The 26,030-nt window shown below is 37.5% G+C and overlaps 1 protein-coding gene across 23 annotated transcripts in view; it reads left to right on the forward strand.

Moving 5' to 3' along the window:
• Positions 1–26,030, forward strand: part of NEBL (nebulette) — a 690,461-nt gene that overhangs the window by 255,522 nt on the left and 408,909 nt on the right. For 19 of the 23 annotated variants that reach the window (XR_004258432.1, XR_004258429.1, XR_004258430.1 and 16 more), the window contains exons 1-5: positions 3,680–4,259; positions 4,351–4,422; positions 11,101–11,205; positions 12,819–12,929; positions 19,928–20,038. The exons of 1 other annotated variant lie outside the window; for it this stretch is intronic. Coding sequence is in view for 18 of the 22 variants with exons in the window: in XM_032244111.1 (XP_032100002.1) it covers positions 4,179–4,259; positions 4,351–4,422; positions 11,101–11,205; positions 12,819–12,929; positions 19,928–20,038 (480 nt within the window). In the remaining 4 variants the exon portion in view is untranslated. Of the gene's footprint in view, positions 1–1,996; positions 2,070–3,679; positions 4,260–4,350; positions 4,423–11,100; positions 11,206–12,818; positions 12,930–19,927; positions 20,039–26,030 lie in introns of those variants that run through there. 3 more of the 23 variants (XM_032244113.1, XM_032244114.1, XM_032244115.1) reach the window with 1 other exon arrangement.

The following is a 26,030-nucleotide window of genomic DNA, read 5'->3' on the forward strand; positions in this document are numbered from 1 at the left end:
AGCATAATTGGTCATGGTGACATGTGTTTAGGTTGCTTTGTGTCCTCTCAATTTCTAATTAATAAAGAGTAATGAAATTAAAAAGGAGGATATATGTTCATGAATTCGAACTTGCAGAAGTTGATTGGACCAATATTAAGCACAACTCTTATATAAAGGAGACAAATTGTTCTAGAGTGCTTACATTTCCTCTTTCAAGAAATGATTTATCTCCCCTTGTCCATTATGAAAGTTCTCTTCTGGACAGATGTTAGTTACTGAGTAAATAGGTGAGGCAAAGGTGGAATGACTAGAGATTCAGCTGAGAATCGGGAGTCTTCTGATAGACAGTCATCAAAACAAAAACGAGGCACCAAAAAATGAGTGTGAAAAACCATCACAGCAGGGAAACAAATCAGGCCAACAAATTCATCTCTCACCTACCATTTAGGATGAATATTTTATAATAAGAAATGTTGAATTCATTTTTAAAGTAACAAAGAAAATAGTTTATCTCTGTACTTTCTCCCCCCCATGTAGAACTGAATCTGGATCTATTTCAGTTGTTTATTACGAATTTTTATTCTTAATTGTGTATCACCACGTTGGGGAAAAGCACATGTTCCATTGTTATGAAAAGGAGAAAACAGTGAAATAAGTCAAAAACCGAGAAAGTCTTGTCATAGTGACCTCAAGGAAGGTGAAGGCAGCTGTGCACTGTGCAACTCAAGATGGTGGCGTAGATATGTTCTCTTGGCTGGGGCTGTGTCTCCAGAGACTTGAATTACCCACCTGAGAGTTGCTAAGGAAATCCATTTGGTTACACATAAACATCAAACTGTCAAAATATCAGAAGACTTCTGAATTATAAATACTCAAGTGAGCTCTTATCTTTAACCTGTCTAGTTGCAGAAGGACTTTCTTGACTTTAAAAGGATATTGATGGCACAGGGAATGAGAAGACCTCTTCGTACCAAGTGCTTTTCCTGTCCCTGTGTACCTTTACTGGGTGGTCGAAAAAAAGCTTGTGTTTCCAAGGGCTCCATTATTTTTAAGGTGCTTTATTTTTATTAACTTCGGGCAACTCAGTTTTTCTAACGCTGAAGAATAAGAGGCAGTGATGGGGTTAAATAATTTGCCCTAGAGGACACAGTAGAGCCAGACCTGGACATTGACAGCTTAACCATGAGTGTCGTATCTTGGTCTCATTCCGTATCAAGGCATGGGTAGAGCACTAAAGTAGAAAAGTAAACAACATAGAAGAAATGCTCAGTAAGTAAAAGGTGTGAGGAGCTACAGAGATTTTCCCTTTTGCAGCAACCCAAGGTGAAAATATCTATTAAACTACATTATTAATCTTGGTTTTTTGAGAAGTTGTTAGGGGATTTTGAAACCTGATAGCTATCCATGAGGAACACTTTCTTCTTATTCTCCATTGCATATTTTAGCGTTATTGACAAGAAAACTTTGCTGTGATACAGTGAAGGGCTTAATATTTTTTAGAGAAAACTTTGCATGAATTTTATATTATAGGTGAAAGGACAAAAGATGCCTTCAATCGAAAGTAATGGTGTCTCTAGCTTGCCAAACAATCCATTAAAGAGTTCATCCAGCAACTCTGGAGTGATGAGTGTTTTATTTCCTACTGTATCTTAGTGTAAAGGATGTTTTATTCACCATTGTGTCTCTAACACCAAGCACAATGCCTGGCATAACAACATTTATTTGTTGTACAAATGCACACAGGTCTCTAGTTAGGTTCTGATCCTAGTAGCTAACTAGATCCTATCCTCTCATTTAATAGCTTTGTAAATGAGAGAGATAATTTTTCTTAGCCTTCATTCTGTCATCTATGAAAGAGAAGGCTTTTGGTGTATTGATTTGTTAAAGATTCCTTTGGCTTGAAATTCTGATTCTAAAATCTCAAATGGAAACTATGTGTTCACATTGCACATGGTGTTGGTTGTTTGTTTTCAAAGCTTTGTACATTAAATCTCAACAGCTTATTTTCTTGCAGCACAGTGAAGAGTCCATGAGAACGTTTTACATGATGGGAAATGAGAACTAACTGCAGTGCAAGCCTCATGAAGGTAATTCACCTGGGGGAAGAGGTGTCACCCCGAGCAACACCAGTACTGTCTTCTCAAATATGAGCCAAGAGGTGTGTCTCAGGCAGTTTTGGCAAGATTTTCTACCTACGCTTCTAGAAGTTTGCAAGGCAAGTTTACAGAAATTGCTCCTCCCTATTTCCAAATAAAGATAATGTAATAGATCTATAGAATATTAGAATAGTCTTCTGGCCAGCAGAGGACTTGAGGGAAATAATCAGAACCTACCTGTTGTTTCCTTTTATGCAAGAAATAAAATGTACAAAGAATGTCCTCATGGAATCCACTGCAGTGGGCTGGCATGACATGGCTGAAATCCTAGAGTTGTGGTTTCCAATTTCAGCATGCTTGGGGCAATTTCTTTTTGGCATTTTTCTGGTGGACAGGATATGTGATACCATTCATTTAGCCTGTTATCAAAAACTATTTCAAGACCATGAGTAATAGGTAATATTTCACAGAAGAGTGTTAGTTTTCTGGGGTAGTGGGTGTCATTAAAAAACAAAGACAGGTAGATAGAAAGATAGGTAGGTAGGTAGATTAGATTGAATTGGATTAGATTTGATGAGATAGATTGGTTTCATGTTCAGGGTAACACAAGGTTAAGCAAGTAGCTTTTTGGTTGAAGGTCTTCTCAGAACTTCCAGCATGTCAATATGCCTTGTAGACCTCTAAGTGGCAGGGACAGAGATTGGGGTACAGGTTTCTTACACATATTTGTTTAAGAAACCTGTTTTTCTCCCCTACAATCTTTTGTGGAACTTTTGCCTCATGGAACACAATTTCAGAAATAATTTATACATGATGACTGTATGGAACGTTTTTCTTGTTAGAATTTTCAGTTTAATTAAGGGCATTTTTTTTTTTTTTACAATGCATGGAAAACTAGATATGATATCAAGAGGAAAAAAACATACTTGGCTACTTAGAATGATGTATTATTTTAAATTGTGTTTTGTATTATCAGTATTGTTCACTGAGGGTATTTGTTATGCCCAATGCTAATATGCTATGGCTTGATAAAATTAATTTACCCTAGGATTTATATAACCAGATAATAAACTGTGAGTTGTAGAGCATCTTGGAATTGCTTGAATTGACATTAAAATATTTGTTTTGAGAAACGTATTTTTAACCTTGGTTTTATATAACTAAGGACATATACCATATTATAAATATTATGATGGTTTATTTTTCCAAACTTTTCTGAATGTGGAGTACCCATTGAGTAATAATTCAAATCACTAATGAATCTGTAAAAACTGACATGAGTAAAATTGCAGAATTCAAAGATGATGATGATGATTTTTGAAACTGACGTTTCTAGAATTGTTAAATGATATATCAACTTGTGTTAACTGCAACTTCTCATGTTTAATGATGTTTACAATTAATACAATACCATACTCACCAGTATGAGACTAACAGTCACAGTTAACTCAGAGTAGATTCTTTGAAGTAGCTCAAAGGGCTTTTCACAATAAATAGCCTCTAATCAGCTAATATAAAGTGGGTATTTTTTAGGATGTGAAGAGTACTGGTATGTCTCATAAAACATATAATTTAGGTTAACAAAATGAGTTTGAATGATCCAGATTTACTACCCCAAGTCAGAAAGAAGTCTGACATTCCATTGAAAGCTTTATTTAGACAGAGTCAAGGAATCTGTGATAACAGGCTTTGGACTGTGCTATCTTAAGTGTTAGAGCTGGATAGTTTTCCCAGAATGTCTAAGTCCTTTTTATGCTCTTTTATGAATGAATAGAATTAGTAAAAAATGAATAAATTTTCTCTTTTGGATTTCTTAACCAGTGGAAAAAATGTTGACTTTAAAAGTTCATAAAATCTAATTTTGCCTAAGAATATGTTATTTCCACTTGTGAGGCCAGCCCTGGTAGACCTCTGGGATTCAGTTCTGGTCACTGACACACCACTGAGATAAGGAGTGAAGTGTGGGCTAAATAGGGCTGAGGCATGGTTAAGGGCATTCCTGCCAGAGCCCCAGAGACATCAGCATCTCAAGGGCACTGGTACGCAAAAGGACACCATATGAGTAAATTTAAAAAAATATAAGTATTTTAAAGGGTAAAAATGAGGGTCCCTGTAACTGAGGATGTAAAAGATGAAACTGAAGAAGAAAAAACAGGGGAAGAGGAGAATGAAGAAGACCAGGTGAGTGAGAAAACACGTACTCACGACCAACGTTTTTTCCTCTAAATTGATGATGAGAAAAATGTTTCTTTTCCTTTTTTTTCCCCAATAGGTCTTCTATAAGCCTGTTATTGAAGACCTAAGCATGGAATTGGCCAGAAAATGCACGGAACTCATTAGTGATGTAAGTGGCTAGAGTAATTTCTTTCTTACTTTGCATTGCACCTGTGGAATTATGTTATAGAGGCACAGAGCTGTGGGGGAAACCCTGAAATCACCATTTAAAACCCAGTCACTTTCCAGATCATAGAGCAAAGTCCTGAAATTTTAAGTGATTTCCCCAAGGTCACCTATACAGAGAATTTCTGCTAGAGCAAGTTTCCTCATTCTTAATCCAAAATCCTGTCCCTTATGAGTTTTGCTGTCATTCTGGCATGAAATCATAAGGTATTGAATTGCAGTATATATTCCATTTGAGAACCCCCCAAAGACTTTAAAATGCATAAAATGATGTAATTTGTCTTGGGAGGACCTCTATCTAAATGAGTAGTCATTTTCAACATTTTGGGGCCTTCTGAAGAAATTAATGCACCTGTCTTCCAGAAGAGGAAAATGTGTGTGAGTGTGTATATATATGCATATAATATTTATTTACAATTTAGGATTTATGGATTACTGAACTGCTTGCTAAGAACCCTGATCTAGATAAGGATATTAGTGCAAGGGGCATTTTTGTTGTGACATTTTTTAGCAACTGGGATTGGTCGTATTGCATTTCAAGGGAATCCCAGAATTATAGAATGATTGAACATATTATTTTGTGATAAATATGTAAGCTAGAATTCAAGAAGTACAAGGAAAAATGTTGCTTACCAGGGATGATAATTTAGTTCATCCCCATTAACAGTTCTAAGAGAATTAGTGGTTCAGAGGAAGCGTAACTCCTGTAAAGTGAATATGTGCCTGTGTCTGTCTTTAGAGAGATGAGCGCAATACTGGTTGTTTCTGTTGTTGATAATGAGCAAAGTGATTGGAATGTTTTACAAATGTTTGTTTTCAAAGGAAGTCAGTCCTGGGCAGGAGGGCAGTGGGCTGGCATGTCCTTCAAAGTCCACCTGCCCGGGTTGACTCCACAGTAACCTTGGGAAGGTTATGTAACTTGGCTGGGCTCCACCCCTCTGCTGTAACATTTATAAGAAGATTAAATAATGGTAGTACATCTAAAATGCTGAATAAACTATCTGGAACATTGTGAGTACTCCTTAAATGTTAGCTGTCATCAACTACTCTGTCTGTTACTTACTTTTACATCCATCCAATCACAGTTTAGATATGGCTGGCTCTTTCTGACAAACCAGAAGGCAGCACAAGGGATGGTGGGGGAAATCATACCCCTTCCCATACAATTGACATGTGTTGTAATTATGCTTTAAATTAAGTATTTCTTTATGCTATTACTTAATAGTCATTAGCTACTATATGTGAAAGTTCTTTGTAAATGGCAGTAATAATGACAACAGCAACAATAACAATACTGGCAACAGTTTTTAAGATTTAGTGACTATGTGCCGGGCATTGGATCGTGCAAGGGAGGCACTATGTGTTTTCCCATTTTTGAAGTGAGGAGATGGAGGCACAGACGGGTTCAGTACCTTGCCTGGTTCACACAGTTAAGCAGCGGCAGTAATATTGAAACATAAATATTACTCTTTACTCTGCCATGTTATCTCTCACTGTAGATTTCCATGAAATGTTGTTCTTTGCTTTATTATTATTTATTATATAACTATTAGGTGTAGTAATGCTACCAATTAAAACCCCAAGTTTCTAACCTCTTCCAGCTTTGATCTGTTTTTATTGAAGTATTATAGCTGGGCCAACTTGTGTTACATAAACTGTCAGGACTAAAGTGGTAACTGCAGTTAGTAGGTGATTTTCTTGGAGTTGTTTTGGATAAGATTGTTTATCAGTGACTTTAGAACCCATATGTTGTAAGGGGTAGTGGTTTTTCTCATTTTGCAAAAGCTAACACCATATATTTCACACCCACGTAGATAAAATTAAACAGATAGGCATACTTTATTACAGATGTATGTTCCATGGTAAAATGTACTACTTAAATATTTAGCACATGATTATTGTGGCTTAATTTATATCTTTGTACACATTCACATTTTATTCCAAGTAGAATTTTATACTTGCCAAGTTACTTATTTAATTTTTAGAGTTTTTTCCTTGTTTTTTTGAAATGGGGTCTTGCTCTGTTGCCGAGGCTGGAGTTCTGTGGTGTCACCACAGCTCACGGCAGTCTCAACCTCCTGGGCTCAAGTGATTCTCCAGCCTCAGTCTTCCAAGTAGCTAGGACTACAGGTGTGTGCTACCGTGCATGGCTAATTTTTATTTTTGTAGAGATAGAGTCTCACTGTGTTGCCTAGGCTGGTCTCAAACTCTTGGCTTCAAGCGATTTCTCTTGCCTCGTTCTCCCAGAGTGCTGGGAATACAGGTGTGAGCCATCGAGCTGGCCCTGCTTCATTTTTTGTAGATGAGAGGGATGGTTTCATGGACCTCTCTTCATGGTGTGGCCTAATTATTAGTTTTTGGACCTCTTCCAGCCTTCATATGTCCCTAATGACCAAGATGGAATAATCAGAACTGTGCAGAGTGGTACAGATTTGGACGGTCTAGATCAGGTGTAGAGTAGGATGATGTTTTTCTTAGCTTCTAGCACCCTTTGTGATGTTGTGAAGGGTTTCCTAGACTTGGGGGCTGCAGAAACCTGTTAGATCAGCTTGATGATCTGTAGACCATTAGAGCCATTTCATTCCTAATTTCTCACCTGTCACTGATAGCTTAGGACCCATCGTCTTTAAATAATAGTTTGAATTATTTCAACCACACTTGGGCTAGATCTAATCTGTAGTTTTCTGACCTCTTGACTGGCCCTTTGAGAGCTTCTGAAGTTCATCTCAGTTTGCCATTTCCCTTGCCTAGACAGCTTGGAGTCATCGCGGACCTGTAGACGCTGCTGTATCATCCCCTTGTCAGACAATTTATAGAAAGGTTAAGCAAGATTGGCCTAGGGATCAGCCCTGGGAGGCCTGCACGGCTTAGAATTCTCCATAGAGAGAAGTGTCAGTTTTTCAGGTCAAGTGGCTTTACTTTGGGGATCAGTATAAGGCATTTTTCTTTCTTTCTGTTTCTCCCCCTACCTAGTTTCTGCTTTGCACTTGCTCTACCCACATTACGGGGTTTCCCTCTGCACAACTCACTTCCCAATCTTGAAGAACAGCTGGTCTTCTGAGGCAGCCTCTTTTATTGTATAATAAAAGAGGCTCTTATTCTGTTAAGCCTCTTTTATTTTCATATACTTATAAAAGTATATCTGAGAAAATAGCAAGCATTACATTATTATATAACATAATGCTTGTTATTTTCTCAGATATACGTTCATATTTAGTCCTGTTAGTCTAATCTAACAATATCTAATAAATTCCTTGAATATGTTAAACCTATCCAATCTCTTGAGCATTCAGAATCATGGATCTAGTAGCCTTCTGACAGGCAGTCATAAAATAGATTGGGCAAGAAGGAATATTTTGTAAGTTTCTTGTAAATTAGGCAGCAAGAGCCTTCCATAGAGCAGATAGACCATATCTGCATGCAGCCTCTCACTCCGTGTTTGGTTCAAGGCTCTGTAGGGTATTCATCTGCATGGTAGCAGGAAGAATATTTTCCAGGCAAATGAATGTTGTTGTGGGTAAATCCTTTCAATGCCAGAAACATTAAATTCTGTGGTTATCCCTCCAGAGAAAACTTGGATGTTATCAGAGAACCTGGGAGAGTGACCTTACCTATGGCCAGCCCAATTAAATAATGATGGAGACGTAGTTGATTGAATTTAATTTGTATGATTTGACTTGTGAAAAGGCTTTCCAGATACTTTCAATTAAGAATGCTTGTGAAAGGAATGATCCTCCAACATCTCCATGTCTGTCATCCAGTTTCACCCGTTAGCTAATATCATACTCATTCAAAGAAACTTGACCAGGAGGAAGAATTGACCACGCACTAAATTAATCCTAATTGTAATGGAGACATTGTGGGATTTGTGGGTAAGGTCAAAAGAGAAGGTCAATGTCTGGGACATGTTAATGATCATGAAGTCATCAGTTTTGCCCTTTTTGTTTTTCAATGTGAAAATGAGTTGGATTGTGTATTGATTGGTTAGGAGTACAGATGACTGTAAGAACAGAAAAGCTCTAACACAATGGCTTAACAAGTAGGTTTTTGTTTCACCAGCCTCACATGTAGAGCCTGGACATAGGTAGTTCAGTCTGGGTACCATGGGTGTTAGCAGTCTCCCAGGTTCCTTTCCTTCTATTCTGCTGTCATTAGTATGGTGGCTTACTCCTTGGCAATGACATCATTGTTGCTGCCGTCCCTGTGATAGAGAAAGAAGAAGATGGAAGACAGAGTGTCAAAGGATTATGCAACGTCTCTCCCTTTAAACCAGAAATGCCAGAAGCACTTCTGGGAAGATTTCTACTAAAGTCGCAGAGCTAGGCATGTGGCCTCCTCAGGCCAAACACTGAATAGAATGACTGTGCCTGGTTTAGATCAGTTTGTCCTCTGGTGCTGGGACAAGAGCCTGGCTGCTCTCATTCATCCATTTGGGCTCTGTTAATCGGAGAGAATGGGAGTGGCCAGGCAGTCTCTCTAATAGATGTTGCCAACCTGAGATTTTAAGATGCAGACATGGTTGTAATAAAATATAGCCATCTATTCAGTGATTTTTATTTTACCTAAGATTTGTTTCATTGATCAATATAGTTTCAACAATCATTTCCTCTTATCTTGGCATAGGAAGGCTACTAATATGTAACCAATATTTATATAAATATTCCTTATGTATTTAAAAATTGAAGATCCTTTGCTTATTGTCATTCATATTGCACAATTCATTAGAAATCGAACTTAATTGTGATGTCTAGCAAATTGTACAATTTCTTTTGAATTGTATGATTTCTCTTGATTGTATACTTGTAAAGGATCTTAAATTTTAAATATATCTTCAATTAAAATATATAAATATATGTATCTTTTTAATAAAGACCCAGGAAAATAATGGAGTCCACAATTAAGACTGAACTATTTGCTTGCCTAACAGAAGTAAATACTTTGCCGTTATCCAGTCTTCCTGTCCTGAACATTCTGCTTGTGTCAGACTTCATCAGAAGGCTGTAGCCACAAGCACATACCACTGCAGCGAAGAATGTGAATGTGATGGGGAATAGATGGTGGCAAAAGATAAAAATAATGAGTCAAACTTAAGCCTAATGACAGGCTATTTTCTCTCACACTTAATTATATAACGGAGATACTTTTTTTCTCCTTATGATCAAAATAGCCTACTATTTATCATACTGCCATTAACAGTTTAATTACTAGTGGCTGAGGAGGGTGATTTGCAGGAACCTAAAATTATGGCTAATCTCTGAGAAGAAAAAAAAGTAATTTAGTGCTCAGATAAGATAAATATGTTCTCATGTTGATTTCATGAATAAAGCAAATGTTTAATGTGGTAGGCATCTGATATCCGAAAGACACAGCAGTGAAATACGGCATTTGGAAATAACTTCACTTAATCCATATCTAGTTGTACCCCAGGTCAAGTAATGCCCCTCAAATCAGGTTTGCATATGGGAAAATCTCCATGTCCCATTAGGGTATAACGTTATTCACGTCCTCTAAGAACCAGGTAGTATATGCAATTCAACTTCACATTTGGGTTATAATTAGGGAGAACATATAATTTATCATCTGAAACAGGCACACTTTTTTCAGACTACGTATGGTCGTGGGTGGATGAACATGAGTATATTACAGAGTGATACAACTTTTAGCAAATTGCCTCCATCTTGTCAACGAGTCATAGTTTTGCCTCCCCAGTTTCCAGATTGTGCAGCAATTAGTGTGACAGCGTGATTATATTTTAGGTCCTTCTCCACTTTCCTGACTTATTTTGGGCTCAATTGTCCACCCGGGTCTCCCCTAAGCATAAAAATTCTGGCCTTTCCCTAAAGGGGAAGGGAGTGACTCATTTGACTTTTGAGTTTCAGAGAAGAGATGAACAGACTTGGCTAAACCTCACTGGGCTTTTTCTTGCTGATCTCCAGCAAGAAGGTATTCTGGAATGATCTCCACCACATGGCAAGCTTTCTGGGCAGGTTCAGCTCTTCTCTGCACTGAGGAGGAGGAGGATGGAGAAGCCTATAGATGCTCATAAATTGGGAGGAATTAATTAGTAACAGGAAGCCCACAGTGGCCACAATTTAAGCCTCTTCCTCTAATCAAGCATGTCTAGGTAATAATGCTAATAGCGATCCCTCTTTAATTTCTGCCTCTATTTCTTAATTGGTTGCATCTGTCATGCTGACTACTTATTTTCTACCTTGAGGTAGGCAGCTATGTTTCTGTTTGTCCAAAGGCTTAAGTGTCAAGGCTTAAAAGCAACAAAACACCAGGACACTTGTGGGAGTGAAATGGCACTTGCTTGCTGATCGCACTGGGCAAGCTGGGTAAACAGGAACCATCACCCATAGACAGCACGCCTGGTGTTGATGCTTAACTGGACCCTTGCTTATCTAGAGAACCGTCTTTCCTCACTATGTCTCATCACCTTTGCAATATGTGCTGGATATTCATTTATTTAACTTGGCTTGTTTTGAGGCCCCTTTCACATATGACTATTCACTTCAGGAAATGGACTCTATCAACTTAATCTCATTTTTAAAAAGGGTCATTGGAGTCACTGGAATTGTTTTCCCTGTTCTCTTCTGATGTAAATCACTGTCTTTTTTAGATCCATTATAAAGAAGAATTTAAAAAGTCCAAGGACAAGTGTACATTTGTGACTGACACTCCTATGCTAAACCATGTAAAAAATATTGGTGCTTTTATTTCTGAGGTAAGGTATCAAAAGCTTGCAAACTGGCTTGCCTTTTTCTTTTTATGTAGATGGAAGTCTGCGCATTAGAGAGATGGAGAATAATATTTTCAAAAGCACTGCTGAATGTTAGTAATAGTTACATAATTCTGTGCACTGTCATTTAGCTCATAAAAATTGATATATTTTACTATGTATGGTTAATATATTTTATTGTACATGTCTATATTTTGACTCTAAATTTTTCTTATTTATATACAATTGCTCTTGAAAAAGCATATTTTTATTCAATAAGCAGAAAGTACTCGCAAAATAGTTCACTTTAGAAGTTTCATTATTTTGTTTCCTAGTAGACATATTAGTGATAAATGATTGAATATCATTTTGGAAATAAATAAGATTTATCAGCTTTCTAAAACGTGGTGTCTTTGATACATTTAAATGGATTTAAACTATCTTGCAGTAGGGTAAAATTCAGTTCAACAGAGATACTTATTATGAAACCACAGACTGAGGAATATGCTATATTCATTTTCCAGCTGAAAAATTATGTATTTTTTTCTGAGAGCATTTAGAACTGCCGTTTATGTTGCATTGTAAAGCATAATGTTAACGATGATGATTTCTGTGATGAGGCATTACGGTTGTCTGTGAATAGATCACTTAGATACGTTTGAAATGAAAAGGAATGAAATAGTGTTGTAAATGACTGACCTCTAGTGTTTCGTAAATTATGTTGGAAAAAGATCAACTTGATGTTCTTGGGATTATTTCTGCTAATGCAAAACAATTTTGAATGAAATCAGTACATTTGCTTTCATTAAGTACCAAAATCCAAAGAATGTGATAGCAGAAGGCTTGCACAGGAACTATGCTTCATAAATCAATACTCAAATCTAGCTCTGAGCAGGAAGAACATCAGGAGCTTGTCTGCAGATGATGGAAGAACACAGTTTGTTTATTTGTCTTAGCTATGTTCCGTTCTCCTGTGCAGATAAATACTTGATGTTCTCAATTATTGATTATGTTTCCTGAAGGAGTTAATTGCAGGGCAAAATATTGGAAGTGAGCAATCCATTGTGTTCCCTTGAACCTAGTTTTCCCAAGAGAAAAGAGGGGTGTTTGTCTTTAAAGTAGTGATTTAGAAGGCTTAAAGACAGTATGGATTAGAGGTGGGTAGGCACATAAACAACAAAAAAGCCCTTCCCCCACCCCCTGGAGCAGGAGGAGGCTGAGAAGACCTGAATAAAAGAACCCTGTCCTTTGTCAAGTTCTAGACAGTAGATCCTAACGACTTGTATTTTCTGGAACAACTCGAGTTGTTTGCTCACTCATCCAACATGAAACTGTCAATATACACAAATAGATTTACTTTTAGAAATATGCTTGCATTTAAATAGAAAGACAGCCGTTATGTCCTTGCATGTCTCATTGAAAGCATTCTCTATGATAAATTGCATTTATTTCTATTTCTTCAGAATACATTTGTCAGCTCCAGTATCTAAAATTAAAATAGTCTACAGATTTTTAAATCAATGCTGTTTCTGAAGAAAATTTCTTCTTTTCTTCTTATATTGGCAGTTAAAAAAAACACATGGAAATTTATTTATTTATTTTTCCTTTTTTTCTCCCAGGCAAAATACAAAGGCACCATTAAAGCGGACCTGTCTAATTCTCTTTATAAGCGGATGCCAGCCACAATTGACAGTGTTTTTGCGAGAGAAGTTACACAGCTCCAGAGTGAGGTGTGGTTTTTCTAAAATGTTTCATGATTATGTAGATAAAACATATAACCGGAAAAAAGTTACTTAGCATTTTAATAAAATCTTTTCATTATGGGTGTTAAATACTAAATGATAGTTGAAAGCAGCTGATTAATGTGCTGTCCGTAGTTGCTGTTGAAATCGCAGAAAATGAAATGGACACGCAGGTTTATGTCAGTCATGTGGTACTGTTTTCTGAGTCCCATTCAACACAATTTATAGAGCAAATCTTAATCTCATTTAGACCATTTACATGGATGAAATTTTCATAGTAAATATTAAACTATTCCCTAATTTGATATATGATCCCTAAGTAGAGAATATTTGAATAGCTTGTTAAAAGTCATATAAAGAGATAATGGGGCGGGGCACTCTGGCTCAGGCCTGTAATCCCAGTGCTTCAGGAGGCCAATGTGCGCAGATTGCTTGAGCTCAGGAGATCAAGATGAGCCTGCGCAACATGGCAAAAGCCAGTCTCTACCGAAAATACAAAAATTAGCCATATGGTGGCATGCAGCTGTGGTCCCAGCCACTTAGAAGACTGAGGTGGGAGGATCACTTGAGCCTGGCAGGTCGAGGCTGCAGTGAACCAAGATCATGCCACTGCACTCCAGCTGGGCAACAGAGTGAGACTCTGTCTCCAAAAAAAAAAATGTTAAATTCAGGATCACAGATCTGCTTCATCAATTAGACAAGTCGTTCCTGAATTTCCTTTTCTGTGGATTGTGTTTTACTGTTAGGATATCTCAGGCTACCAAAAAAGTCCCCATCAGGTGGAAGTCACTTTTTGGTGATTGCAAGTTGCAGAGAAACTTAAGAATTGTCATCATGCAAATTCATTTTGAATCCAGAAGGATTTAGGAGTAATTTTCTCTTTGTAGCTTATCAACACATAAGGCATTCTTAATCTATTGCATTTCTTAAAACAGAATTTCTAAATGGAATGTTTCACCTCTTTCTGGTTCATCATAATTTTGTGTTTTCTTCACAGCATAATCAAATTTTGGGGGGTTGTTTTGTTAATCTGTTCTTTACCTCTCTCAGCTACACAAGAGCAGGAACCTCATCTGTCTTGTTCCTTGCGCTGGTCTTGTGCTTGGAAGAGTTCCTGGCACATAGAGAGTGTTTAGTAAATACTGATAAAATGGATTTTTGTGTAATTCTAAAATTTCCTTTCTAAGGATATGCTTCCTTTTACATAATGTGTATTCTTCATGTCACATTTTCGGTTAATAATAATAGTAAACACATGGAAGTTGTTCTGTGCATTTCACATGTATTTATATCATCCAATCCTCACAACAACCCAATGAGATATGCCAGTTTAAAGTTGTGGAGACTGAAGCACAGAGAGGTTAAGTCACTTGGCCAAGGTGGCACAGCCAGTAAATGGCAGCACCAACACATGAATATGGGGGACAGTCTAGCCCCAGAGTCTAGGTTTTTAACCACACACTATGCCATACTTTTTCTACCATTTCAAACCCCCTTTTTCTTATTAAGCAAGTTTACTTCTTTCCCTTGAGTCTCTCTCTCTGTCTCTCTCTCTCTTTCTGAGATGGAGTCTTGCTCTGTCACCCAGGCTGGAGTGCAGTGGCTTGATGACAGCTCACTGCAACCTCCGTCTCCCAGGTTCAGGTGATTCTCCTGCTTCAACACTCCCGAGTAGCTGGCATTACCGGCGTGCACTACCACACCCAGCTAATTTTTGTATTTTTTTTTAGTAGAGACAGAGTCTCACCATGTTGGCCAAGCTGGTCTCGATCTCCTGACCTCAGGCAATCTGCCCATGTCAGCCTCCTAAAGTGCAGGGATTACAGGGGTGAGCCACTGCGCCCCACCTTTCCCCAGAATCTTTTTGCTTTTAAGTAGAGGATACTTAGATAATTGCATTTTTTAAATTTTAGGTTCTGGGATACATGTGCAGGATGTGCAGATTTGTTACATAGGTAAATGTGCGCCATGGTGATTTGCTGCATCTGTTTAATATCAACCCATCTCTTAGGTATTAAGCCCAGCATGCATTAGCTATTTTTAAATAGTCTGAAACTACATTACTCTTGAAAAATGCTGAGCATAGATATTCTTTGCAGAACACCTTTAAGTATTTCACTATTACAAATTTAAATGTCCGCCGTGTACCTGACTTGGCAGTAAAGGAATCTCAGTTATGCAACATGCAGCTTAAAATGTATGATGTCAAGGTTCTGCATGGGTGACTGTGACTAATATGCCCTTTCTTTTTCCTGCCAATATCTGGCCACCTAACCACTTGCCGATAATGTGGGTTACTTTAAAAAGCAGATAATTACAACCCAACACTTGATATGTGACAAGCAACAATTAAGCAATAAATAAAGAAAAGGCAAACAATCTATTACTGCTTTTATACTTCCTTGGGAAGGTAACTCTTCAGATATTTGCATTCTCATTTCTTTGGAAGCACACAACAGCTCTCAATTTTCTATAGCATAAATAGGTCTATAATACACAAATCCATGCAACATGGAACTTAATATGAAAAATAATCCAGGTTGTGTATTTTGGAATCTATCATTTGCTGTGTCAGGATAGGCTACCACAAACATTGTTGATATGTTATCCTTTGCTAAAATAGACACCATTGGGAAATGTGCATATGCCCTCGCAATTAGCATCGTTTTCCATTGCTGTAATTAGTTGTAATTAACTGTAACTAATACTGTAATTAACTGCTGTAATTAACACTGAACCTGTTAATAAATAAAAACCTGGATTTGAATAAGGTAGCGATTTCAAAGAGTTATATAACTGTTATAACATTTCTTTAGATTTGTGTCCATCAATTTTATTGTTAAAATTGTGATTCTTAGGGTTTACCTAATATCAAGAGGGGCAAGAAAATAGACCTATTTGGTAGTATCTGTGATAATTAAACAACTAAACATTTACTGTGTCCAAATAGTATCAGATTTGTGATACCCTAAATTGGAGTTTTGGATGAATTCTGAAAATGAATGACATTCTGGGTTCTAATGAAAAGTCTCTTAAACTTTTGGCAAATTATTAAAGTCAACTTGCAAACACTCTCAGATGCTTAAATTCAAACTAGAGTGATAAGGTAAAGTTAGCTAGATTAACACTTACAGAAAATGCCTGAAAGGAAAAAATGCCATAAAAAGAGAGAGACATAGAGTTTTCAGGAGGCCATTTGATTAGCTATCCCCTGTTAACAATTTTATAAGCACAGATCACAAAGAAAGCTTCTGAAAATGAAATGGGCCATGCCATGAGGTGGCGAGATCCTTTGTCAGGGCTGTTTCAGGCAAAGGCTAGATAATGCCTTATCATTAGAAGCAATTCAGGTGACTAGGCATTGGAAGTGCACCTTAATGAGAGTCTGTGTTTCATCTGTGGTGGTCACAGGATTCTGTTTCAGAAGTTCAGAGATGTTTATGCTATGGGAATAAAAGCACATTTACCTAATTGTATAAAATGTAAGTTATATTATTATCCTGATCGTCTTTGTAGCATCCTATGCTGTTTTTAGACACAATAAATAACCGTCAACTAGAGTTAAGGAGCCAACTAAATCATACTTTTCAGAGGCAAAGCCATTATTTTAATTTTAATATTTGACTTCCTTGGTCAGTAAGCTTTAATTTAGGGATCTATGAATTTTCTGAAAGTGAGGACAGGGAGAAGCTTCTGGGCATCTGTGAAACCCCCAATTTAAATGCCACGTTTGGCCAAGCACTATTGGCTCATGCCTGTAATTCCAGAACTTTGGGAGGTTAAGGTGGGCAGATCTCTTGAGCCCAGGAGTTCAAGACCAGCCTGGGCAACATAGTGAGACTTTGTCTTTAAAATAAATAAATAAATGCCAATCCTCCCCCCCATAATTTAAACATAAATATACATCTACATACATATAAAATATAAAAATATACCATAAGATCAATAATATAAAATAAATGTATTACTTATAGAAACATAAAGTGTTTATCACTTATATAAACATAAACTACCACTATAGCAAGTGCAGTCCTGTCTCCAGGTTCCTAGTACCATGGCAATCTTAGTTCTCAAAGTATGAAGGAAATAGCATTAAACTAGGGAAATGCTACACAATCATAGCAAATCCTAAGGAATCAAATTTATCAGCAAATTTATTAGCTTGACACAATTTTCCATTAGCTATTTTAAGGAAGAAAATTAATATGATAAATTAAAGTTCAGCTCCCTCCAATTTGATGTAATCTTAATTCTAAAGTGGTACTTAGTAGTGGCTATAAATGAAATGACGATTTTAATGCCGCAAGTAGAAAATTACATAGCCTTTTTAAGAAAGTGCTTTTTAAAATTGTGCTTGATGACTCATCATTTCTATGATAACCCACAAAATGATCAGCTGCATTGGTTACATTTATAAAGTCACAGATATATGAAAGAAGGTCTAAAGTACAAAATAAACCAGGCAACCATGAAAAAGGAAATAGGCATATACTAGTTCTTTTCATTTAAGAAGAAGGAGTAAATCTCATAGAAGTTTTTCCTTGGCTTTATAGACTTCGATACCCGTTAAACTCCTCCTTCCCCTACCTCTGAGTTATAACATGGAATGTAATGGAACTGAGATAATGGACTTTCTTCACCTGAATGGAGGTTCTTAAAGGGTTTCCTGCTTGCCATAACTGGTGAAAATGTAAAGATACAGTCACCAGAGGTAGATATCTTGATGGATTATATTGATGGACAGACTGTAGCAAAATGAATTATAACTGGAACAATGTGAGGTGCTGCTTCTGAGTCCTGGTAACCAACCAAATCCATGGGATTCAAGGTAGAAACATGGCTGTGCAGGACTGAATAAGACTTAAAGGCATCAGATGACAGAAGTCTCAGCACAGCTATCAAAAGAAAAATGTTGTGATTTATGGATGTGTTAATAACATTTAGCACATGGTAGGTAATAAGCTGTATTAAATCAAACAGTTGTAATTAAGATTGATATGACTATTGTGAACACCTAAGAAAGAGATTGATAAATTGGGATCTGGGCTGAAGAGAGCATGCAGGGTGTTCAGGAGTTCAGCACTTTAATCCATACTGCAAGTCTGGAGGAACAAAAGTCACTGACGGCTGTCCTCCCACACTGGAAGTTCTGTCTCCAGCCATATGAGCTAGGCTCTTTTCATATGGCCACATAGACACAGCTATGAGGAGATAGACAGAGGTTTCAATAAAGAAAAGGACTTTTAATCTGAGCTTTCAAAATTTAGAGACTGTGGTGCCCCAGACTGAGTTCTCTTTCAGTAGAAGTTTTTGAAAAACTAGGTGAGGGTTTAGAGAGGGGATTTAAACTTTGATAGTTATGCTAGATGACATTTTTTTTTTTTTTGATAATGAGATTCCATGACTTTAGTTGTAAAAATCAGACTTAGAATAATCACATTAATCCTTTAGATAGGTGTATTATCATTCTGTTTGTAAAAGCCAGTGAAGAGTTTAAACTCATGACAATGTTTGGTAAACTCATTTATTCATCTGTCCATTTATTGCATTTCTACACCATCATTCACTATGATAGGCACAGGATATTAAAAGATGTGTGAGATAGACGTGCACTTAGGAGCTTATATTGGTAAGAACGTCCTCCTTAAGTTTAATTATATGTATATTCTTTCATTGAAAACTAGATCTTGTTTTGTTCTTGGGGAAAGCCTGTTCTAGTTTTTTTCTTTTTCTTTTTTGGCAGGATCTTGCTCTGTCACCCAGGCTGGAATTGCAGTGCCTCACTGCAGCCTCAACCTGCCGGGCTCAGGCAGTCCTCCTGCCTCAGCCTCCCGTGTGACTAGGACAATAGGCACACACCACCACACCTGGTTAATTTTTGAATATTTTGTAGAGATGGGGGCTTCACCCTGTCATGAGCAAGCCTCTCTCCTTGACTTCCCTAATTACAAGCATGAGCCACTGAGCCTAGCCTACTTTTTCTTAAGTTGCCATTTTTCTCATGTCAAGTAATTCCAACTCCATTTAACATCCTTTTAGTTTTAAATTTTTTGTATATTTTAAAATTAATTTGCCTTCTGTCCTTCATTTGTTATTGTTTTATTCTTATTCTTTCAGTTCTTCATTCATTTATTTATTCATTCACTGAACAAATATTTTGTGCCAGGCACTGCTCTGGGTTCTGAGGATTTAGCGAACATGACAGTTGTATTTAGTAAGGGAAGACAGATAAGTAATTATACATAAACTAAACAAAGTTATTAAACATTATGAAGGAAATAAATAGGCTAATATCAGTGGAGACCAAGGGGATAACTTGGTTGCTGTCTTTAGGTTCTTCTTTAATTTCCAACTTTGTGGTTGAGTTTGGTTACATGTGTTCTGAGATATCTTTCTCATGTCCCCTCTCCATCCTAGTATGGAGGAAATTCAACATGGTGGTAATAGCTGGCATTAGCCATTTCCCTAATGGAGGCCAAGACTTAATATATCTGAGAATTTTGCCTGCATGCTATGTTTTCTCCCAAAGGTTTGTGTGTTTAGTGAGGCTTATATTATCTTATAGCTGTGTCTACATAACATCAGACCCAATCATTTGAAAAAGTTTACTTTGAACTGTCCTGTAATTCTCCTGTACTTAGCTGTTTTTCCCAAGATTTAAATCTCTGACATCCATAACCCAGAAAGCTCTTTATACGGATGATTTCCTAAAACTACAACTGAGGTTTAAGCTAGATGAACAAAAGTGAAAATTTCATCTTTGGTCAAGGACATTTTGAAATAAACAACAAAGAGTTAGAATTAGGAATCTAAACAGAAGCACAAAGATGAATGCATTATAGATATTGTCTTGTTACAGAGATTTAGGCGAATGTAACTATCATTGGTGGTTTTTAAATATATAAAGTCCTAGCAAAACACTGAAATGTAGCAGGCAAGAATTTATATACCTCTAAATGGAACTAACAATAATTTGTGTTTTTCAGGTGGCCTATAAGCAGAAACATGATGCCGCTAAAGGATTATCGGATTATGCCCACATGAAGGAGCCCCCTGAGGTTAAACACGCCGTGGAGGTCAATAAACACCAGAGTAATGTAAGGAAGCTCATTTCTCAGAATTTTCTAGAGAGTTGTAGTTAAGTCATATCAGGGCTTATGATAAATTTTGCTGAAGTTTAAATATACAACAGCCCTATTCAAACAGGACTTTAATATTTCTTATCAGTGAGAGATACATCTGAATTATTCTATCCACAGTCATTGACACCTTGCCAAATGCCTTTATGTTGTCAGGCACTTTCAGGCCTTGGAATTTTGCTTTGTACAAGACAAATATAGATCCTTCAGACATATTGGGTTATTAAACATTTCCGGAGCTTCCTTGACTTGATGCTGAAGCTCATGGTTTCTAAATCTAGAATCACAGAAGAACTGGAAGAAAGGGCATCAGGAATCAATGGCCCACAGAAAGATCACTCACAAACACCAGCTAGATTGCACCAGCTACTGTTTCTTTTAGGATGTTTGTAGGAGCAAATGGTTCAACCTAAGACCCATGGAGAATATGACAGCAATAGATGCCTAATGGCTGACTTAGAAGACAAGAGGGAGGAAGTCAGTCAGCAGAAAATGTTTCTTCTTTGGTAAAAGTTACCAGGTACATCAAGGTTTGCATGCATTTACTCAATTACCACCACCATCCTGGTAGCCTAGAAGAGTAATTTTTTCCTGGAATTGCAGGGAAAGCTTTTTTATTTCCTCATCTCGACTTCTCTTCAAAAGGAATGTGTGAACTGTTGATCTGGTTCTTTATGCATTAAAATCAGTTAAGATAAACTGCCTGTCTTTTTTGGGTCAAGAAACTCCCTTTCTTGGATAAGTACTGAAGTACAGTTGTCATCTCACATAGAATCTGCTCCGCCACTTAGTCCCTTTATGGAATGGTGCTTGGCTGACCATGTGCCTCCATAGCCCCACTGTGCAGAGTGTTTTCCGCAGAATAGCAACTGTTATTTGATATTAAATTGCAGTAAGCCAATGTTTAAGTAAAAAGTAGAACGAGGTTTTACATTTCAACCCAAATATACAAACATATGCCAATACCTGAGCACTTTTCTAAGATGCTTTAAGATTGCTAGGAGATGAAGAAGCTACATGTCTGTGATTATTTTACGTGCTATTTTAAGGGGGTGCTTTACAAGAACTGTTTGCTTACAGAATGACTGCAATAATCATAATAACTACCAGCTACTCAGCACAGCCATGCACCAGGAACTATGTCAAGACTTTGATCATTTCTGATTCTCATGAAAACCCTGTACTGATTCCTATTTTGTAGATGAGGAAAATGAGACTAAGAAATCAAAGTCGTGAGTCTGCTCTTTCTGTTCCACCTTGCTGCCTCCACCTTAAAGGTCACTGGCAATTAGTCAAGGTTTTAAATGCAGTTTTTAAAAATGGGGAGCAAAATATGTTATCTTCGGATTGCAAATGCATTGCAGGAAAGAATAACTGAGAAACCCTGAATTTCCAGTATTTATATAACTCTGAAGAGACTTTAAATTCACACAAAAGGCTATGTGTTAGAAGGTGGTCTGGTGGTCTGGGGTGAGGGCTGGTGTTGCAGATCCCCACGAGGCTCTTTCCAACTCTATAATTCAATGAAATTCAAATACGGAAGTTCCTTATCATAGAACTGGGCTTATTATTTTAACTCTGCCTTTTCTTCTAAAAGGTCTTTGATTGAGGGATTGAGGGAATAGAGTATAAAGCCCTTTTCTCCTTCATTCAATACTGTGTACTTATGGGAGAAAGCTGTGTTTACTTACACTCCTCTGCCGACTCGACTCAACCTTTGCATGCAAAGTTTGTACATATAATAGGATTTAGAAAGTGTTTAAGACTATTTACTCAGATTTAAAGTGAGAATGATATTTGTATTCTACCTGTGAAGTAGTTGATATTCCTCTGGAGTCAAGCCACTTTGAATAATACATTTGTTGTCCCTACAATATGAAATTTAAACACAAGGAAAACTAGTAAGTACATCTCCTGGTTCAGTGGGTGGATCTGTGGAATCTTAACAAAAGACATTCTCCTATAAATCTGTCTCTGTAAAAGTTCAGCCCAATGAAACTCATTGCAGACAATTTACTAGTAGAATTATCGTTTCATAATGTGGACTGTCACTTTGCACTACGGCTATAAATGACTTCATTTAATTTAAAATAAAAGCGTGTCATCATATGTGGATCTGATTCACCTAAAAACCGTGGAAGTCAACATCTTTGCCTTTTTTATGTTTCCACTAAAATCAAGTCAGACTTTTAATATCTTTTAGAGAACCAAGTTTTATCTGTCTTGCCCCTTTAGAAATGTGAGTAAGTAGAAGAAAGTGAGGGAGAGGACTCAGGTGACTGTCCGGATAAATTCCCACCTTTGAGTCATGGAGTTCCCAGGGGAAGAGTATCCTGGAGGCAGTAGTCTTTTATGCCACCCCACAATTAAATGATCTCCAAACAGTAAAAGAAATATATTTCTTAGAATATCCCTCACTGTAATGAAGTGGCATCACTGTCTGGGGTTATACCTGAGTTTCATTGTCTTATGGCAAGAAAAGGACACGAACACACACAAGGAGTGAGTTTAGGAGTGGAGGTTTACTAGGCAAAAGAAAGAGAAAGGAGAATGGCTGTCTTGCGAGGGAGAGGTATACCCAAATAGGACTTGTGCCTTGTGGCAGAGTGCACCGGATTTTGTAGACAGGCTTGAGGATCAGGTGTCTGATTTACATAGGGCCCACAGATTGGTTGGACCAGGTATGACGTTTACATAGCCTGCAGGGAAGCTGGTTGCCCCACCCTAATCATGTTATGCAAATGGAGTATTCGCCTGGAGGTTTCCATGTTGTCTGCTCCCTACTGTATGCATGGTTGGAAAGAAAAAGGGAAGATGGAGCCACTATTTTGAACATGGCTACTCCCAGGTAGCCTTTTCCTATTGGCACAACTGCCAACATTGACGCGTGCAAGCTTCCAGCTCACTTGTGTATGTCTGCAGCTCGATTTTACAGGCTGCTTTTTGTTAGGAAAGAAAATGACTTTGGGGCTGCTTTTCATTGAAAGGAAAATCTTACCAAGGACTTCTTTACCCTCACTATCTGCCTAAATTGTTTCTTCTTAACTCCTGTATCAGTAGCATATACTAGAAAAGGAATTTGGAGTCAGACCTTGGCTAAAATGCTTCTTGGCCACGCGTTGCTTGGATGACCCTGGAGAAGATACTTAATGTCTCTACATTTCAATTTTCTCATCTGTAAAATGGGACGACAATATCTACCTCAGCAGATTCTCCCAAGCTATTAAATGAAACAATACACATAAAGGGCTTCACAGCAGAGCCTCCACCTTAAAGGTCACTGGCAGGCATTATTGTATTTGGTCCTCCTTCAGTTTTTAAAGGGTGATTTGGGAGTTTAGGGTGATATCATAGTTAATTTGAAACAATTAAAGGAAGTTCAATTTATAAAAGGCCAAATCAACATGAAATTTATATTAGGAAATGTTTAGGTCGGAAGGGCATATCCCAAAGGTTCCTGAACCTATCTTGGTAATAGTATAATCAGAAAATGATTAAAAACAGCCAACTGAAGTCTTTTTGTATCTTAGGGGACATACCCCTGCCAAATTTTTCTAATGTAATTAGAGAAATTGGAGATACTCTACCCTGTGACTTTCCCCTAAAGATGGGCTTATAATGAAAATCCTGGTTATATTAATTCTCATTAATCTTATCTGAGACATGAAGTCCAATAGTTCTGAAAGAAGTCAAACACATTTGAAACTCTATTTTACGTTTTGTATCTATACAAAACTTAAGTGATCTATACAGACTTGTGATGAAATTGCAGTGGTAAACTTTTCCAAAACCCCATATTGGTAATCGATTCAATGTGTATTAGAAAGAAGTATTCAGTGTGGGAAATAAAAGACTTAATGTTCTTTTCAAGAATGATATATGTACTTTCTTAAAATTAATAAAGACTTATCAGTAGACAATTTCTATTCTATCAGGAAGTGAAAAAGAGTAAAGATAAATCAGTAAAATGATGCTCGAGAAACAACTGTGGCTCTATGTGGTTCCCCAGTGAGACTTAACAATAATGGTGCTTCAGTATTTAGCATTAAAATTAGATATATTAGTATTTTATTTACCTCTAAGACAGAATAGTTAGTAATACTTATTGTGCCTTCTGTACAAGATTGTGGTGGTGATAAAATTAATCATGAATACGACAACTTTTACCAACTATAGAATGATTTAGAAGCAGTGACAGCAATCTTTTTTTTTTTTTATTCTTCTCTTTTCTTTTTATTATTGTTTCCTCCCCTTTCCTAATTTTCCTTTCTAGCTCTCTCTGCTTTTTAACTATTAGAAAACTTTTTTTTTTATTGCATTTTAGGTTTTGGGGTACATGCGAAGAACATGCAAGATGGTCGCATAGGTACACACATGGCAGCATGATTTGCTGCCTTCCTCCCCATCACCTATATCTGGCATTTCTCCCCATGCTATCTCTCCCCAACTCCCCACCCCCCGCTGTCTCTCCCCTATTTCCGCCCGACAGACCCCAGTGTGTGATGCTCCCCTCCCTCGGTCCATGTGTTCTCATTGTTCAACACCCGCCTATGTGTGAGAACATGCAGTGTTTGATCTTCTGTTCTTGTGAGTGACAGCAATCTTAAATGACAAACCATTCTGGCCATAATTCCTTATTTTACTCCTTCTTTTGGAAGATTGAAAACTTTTTCTCTCTTGTGAATAGTATCAGAACCTACGTTTACTTATATTTAAAAGGCTTGTATTCTCTTACAGAAAGATAACATTTACAATTTAATTATTTAGTAGGATTTTACATACAACATGCCCAAAGATAAGCATCACTTGAGATGGAATTAGCAGTCCGCATGCCTATTTGATGATACCTGGAGGGCTTCTGCAATGTAAGAGTTTATGCTAAAGACAAAGGTTTTCTCGAGATGGATTGACCCGCTGCTTAAAGATTATTACTATATGCTTGTTACATGACTTGCCTCTGTTCCACAGACTTAAAAGGTTATATATCCTGTCTAGTTTCTTGCACCAAGAATCAGTTTAACCTTCCACAGAGTAGCAAAGGGTTCTGGGTCAGCTGGGTTTGTTTTCTTTAAGGTGTGCCTGCTCGTGCAGCCCTTGGTCCCCATGCGCAGCTGGCTGTCTGGCTGTCACTCCTGCAAGGCTGCCATTTCTGAGCTGTCCCAATCTTCTCATCTCCAGGTACTTGACTTTCACTTCAAGGAGAGTCTGTGGTGCTTTTGCTTTTCTCTGGTTTATTAACTCCTACCAAGGAGTCTCAAGTCACTGTTGCCTGAGTATAAAAAGCTTGCTGGTAGGCCACTGTGAATCCTCCGACTGCACAGTTGTCTTCCCAACACTGCAGAATAAAGGTGTCTATTTCACTTCGACTTTCAAAATCTCATATGCGTTCCTCTTATTGGCCATGTCTAACCCAGAGCTATTTAAGGAAAGGAATTCTGGAGGATGTAGTTCCAACCTTAGAAAGGAGTGTTGATGCAGCCCAGTTGAGTCAAGACACATCAGGGATGGAGTAAGGATTTAATTAATTGATGCGGAAAAGGATTGCCTGACACCTTGGACACTCTGCATGAGTGTTGGGAACACGTGAAAGACATGGCTCTTAAGAAACAGAAGGATTATAAGGAGAGAACAAGCTGAGATTAAAAGATAAGAAAATAAGATAAAAATATGAGCTTATGGTGAAAATATGGTGAGACAGGAAAGAAATTCAGAGAGATTTTGATAGAATTCAAATCTTCATTGGAAACAACAAAGAACAGATTTGGCACTGTAGCAAAATATGAGGCCGAGCGCGGTGGCTCACGCCTGTAATCCCAGTATTTGTGGAGGCCAAGGTGGGTAGATCAGGAGTTTGTGACCAGCCTGGCCAACATGGTAAACCTCGTCTCTAATAAAAATACAAAAACTAGCTGGGCGTGATGGCAAGCACCTGTAATCCCAGCTACACAGG

Source organism: Sapajus apella, unplaced genomic scaffold (assembly GCF_009761245.1).
Source record: "Sapajus apella isolate SASKATOON/1434 unplaced genomic scaffold, GSC_monkey_1.0 scaffold53, whole genome shotgun sequence".
Lineage (NCBI taxonomy): Eukaryota > Metazoa > Chordata > Mammalia > Primates > Cebidae > Sapajus > Sapajus apella.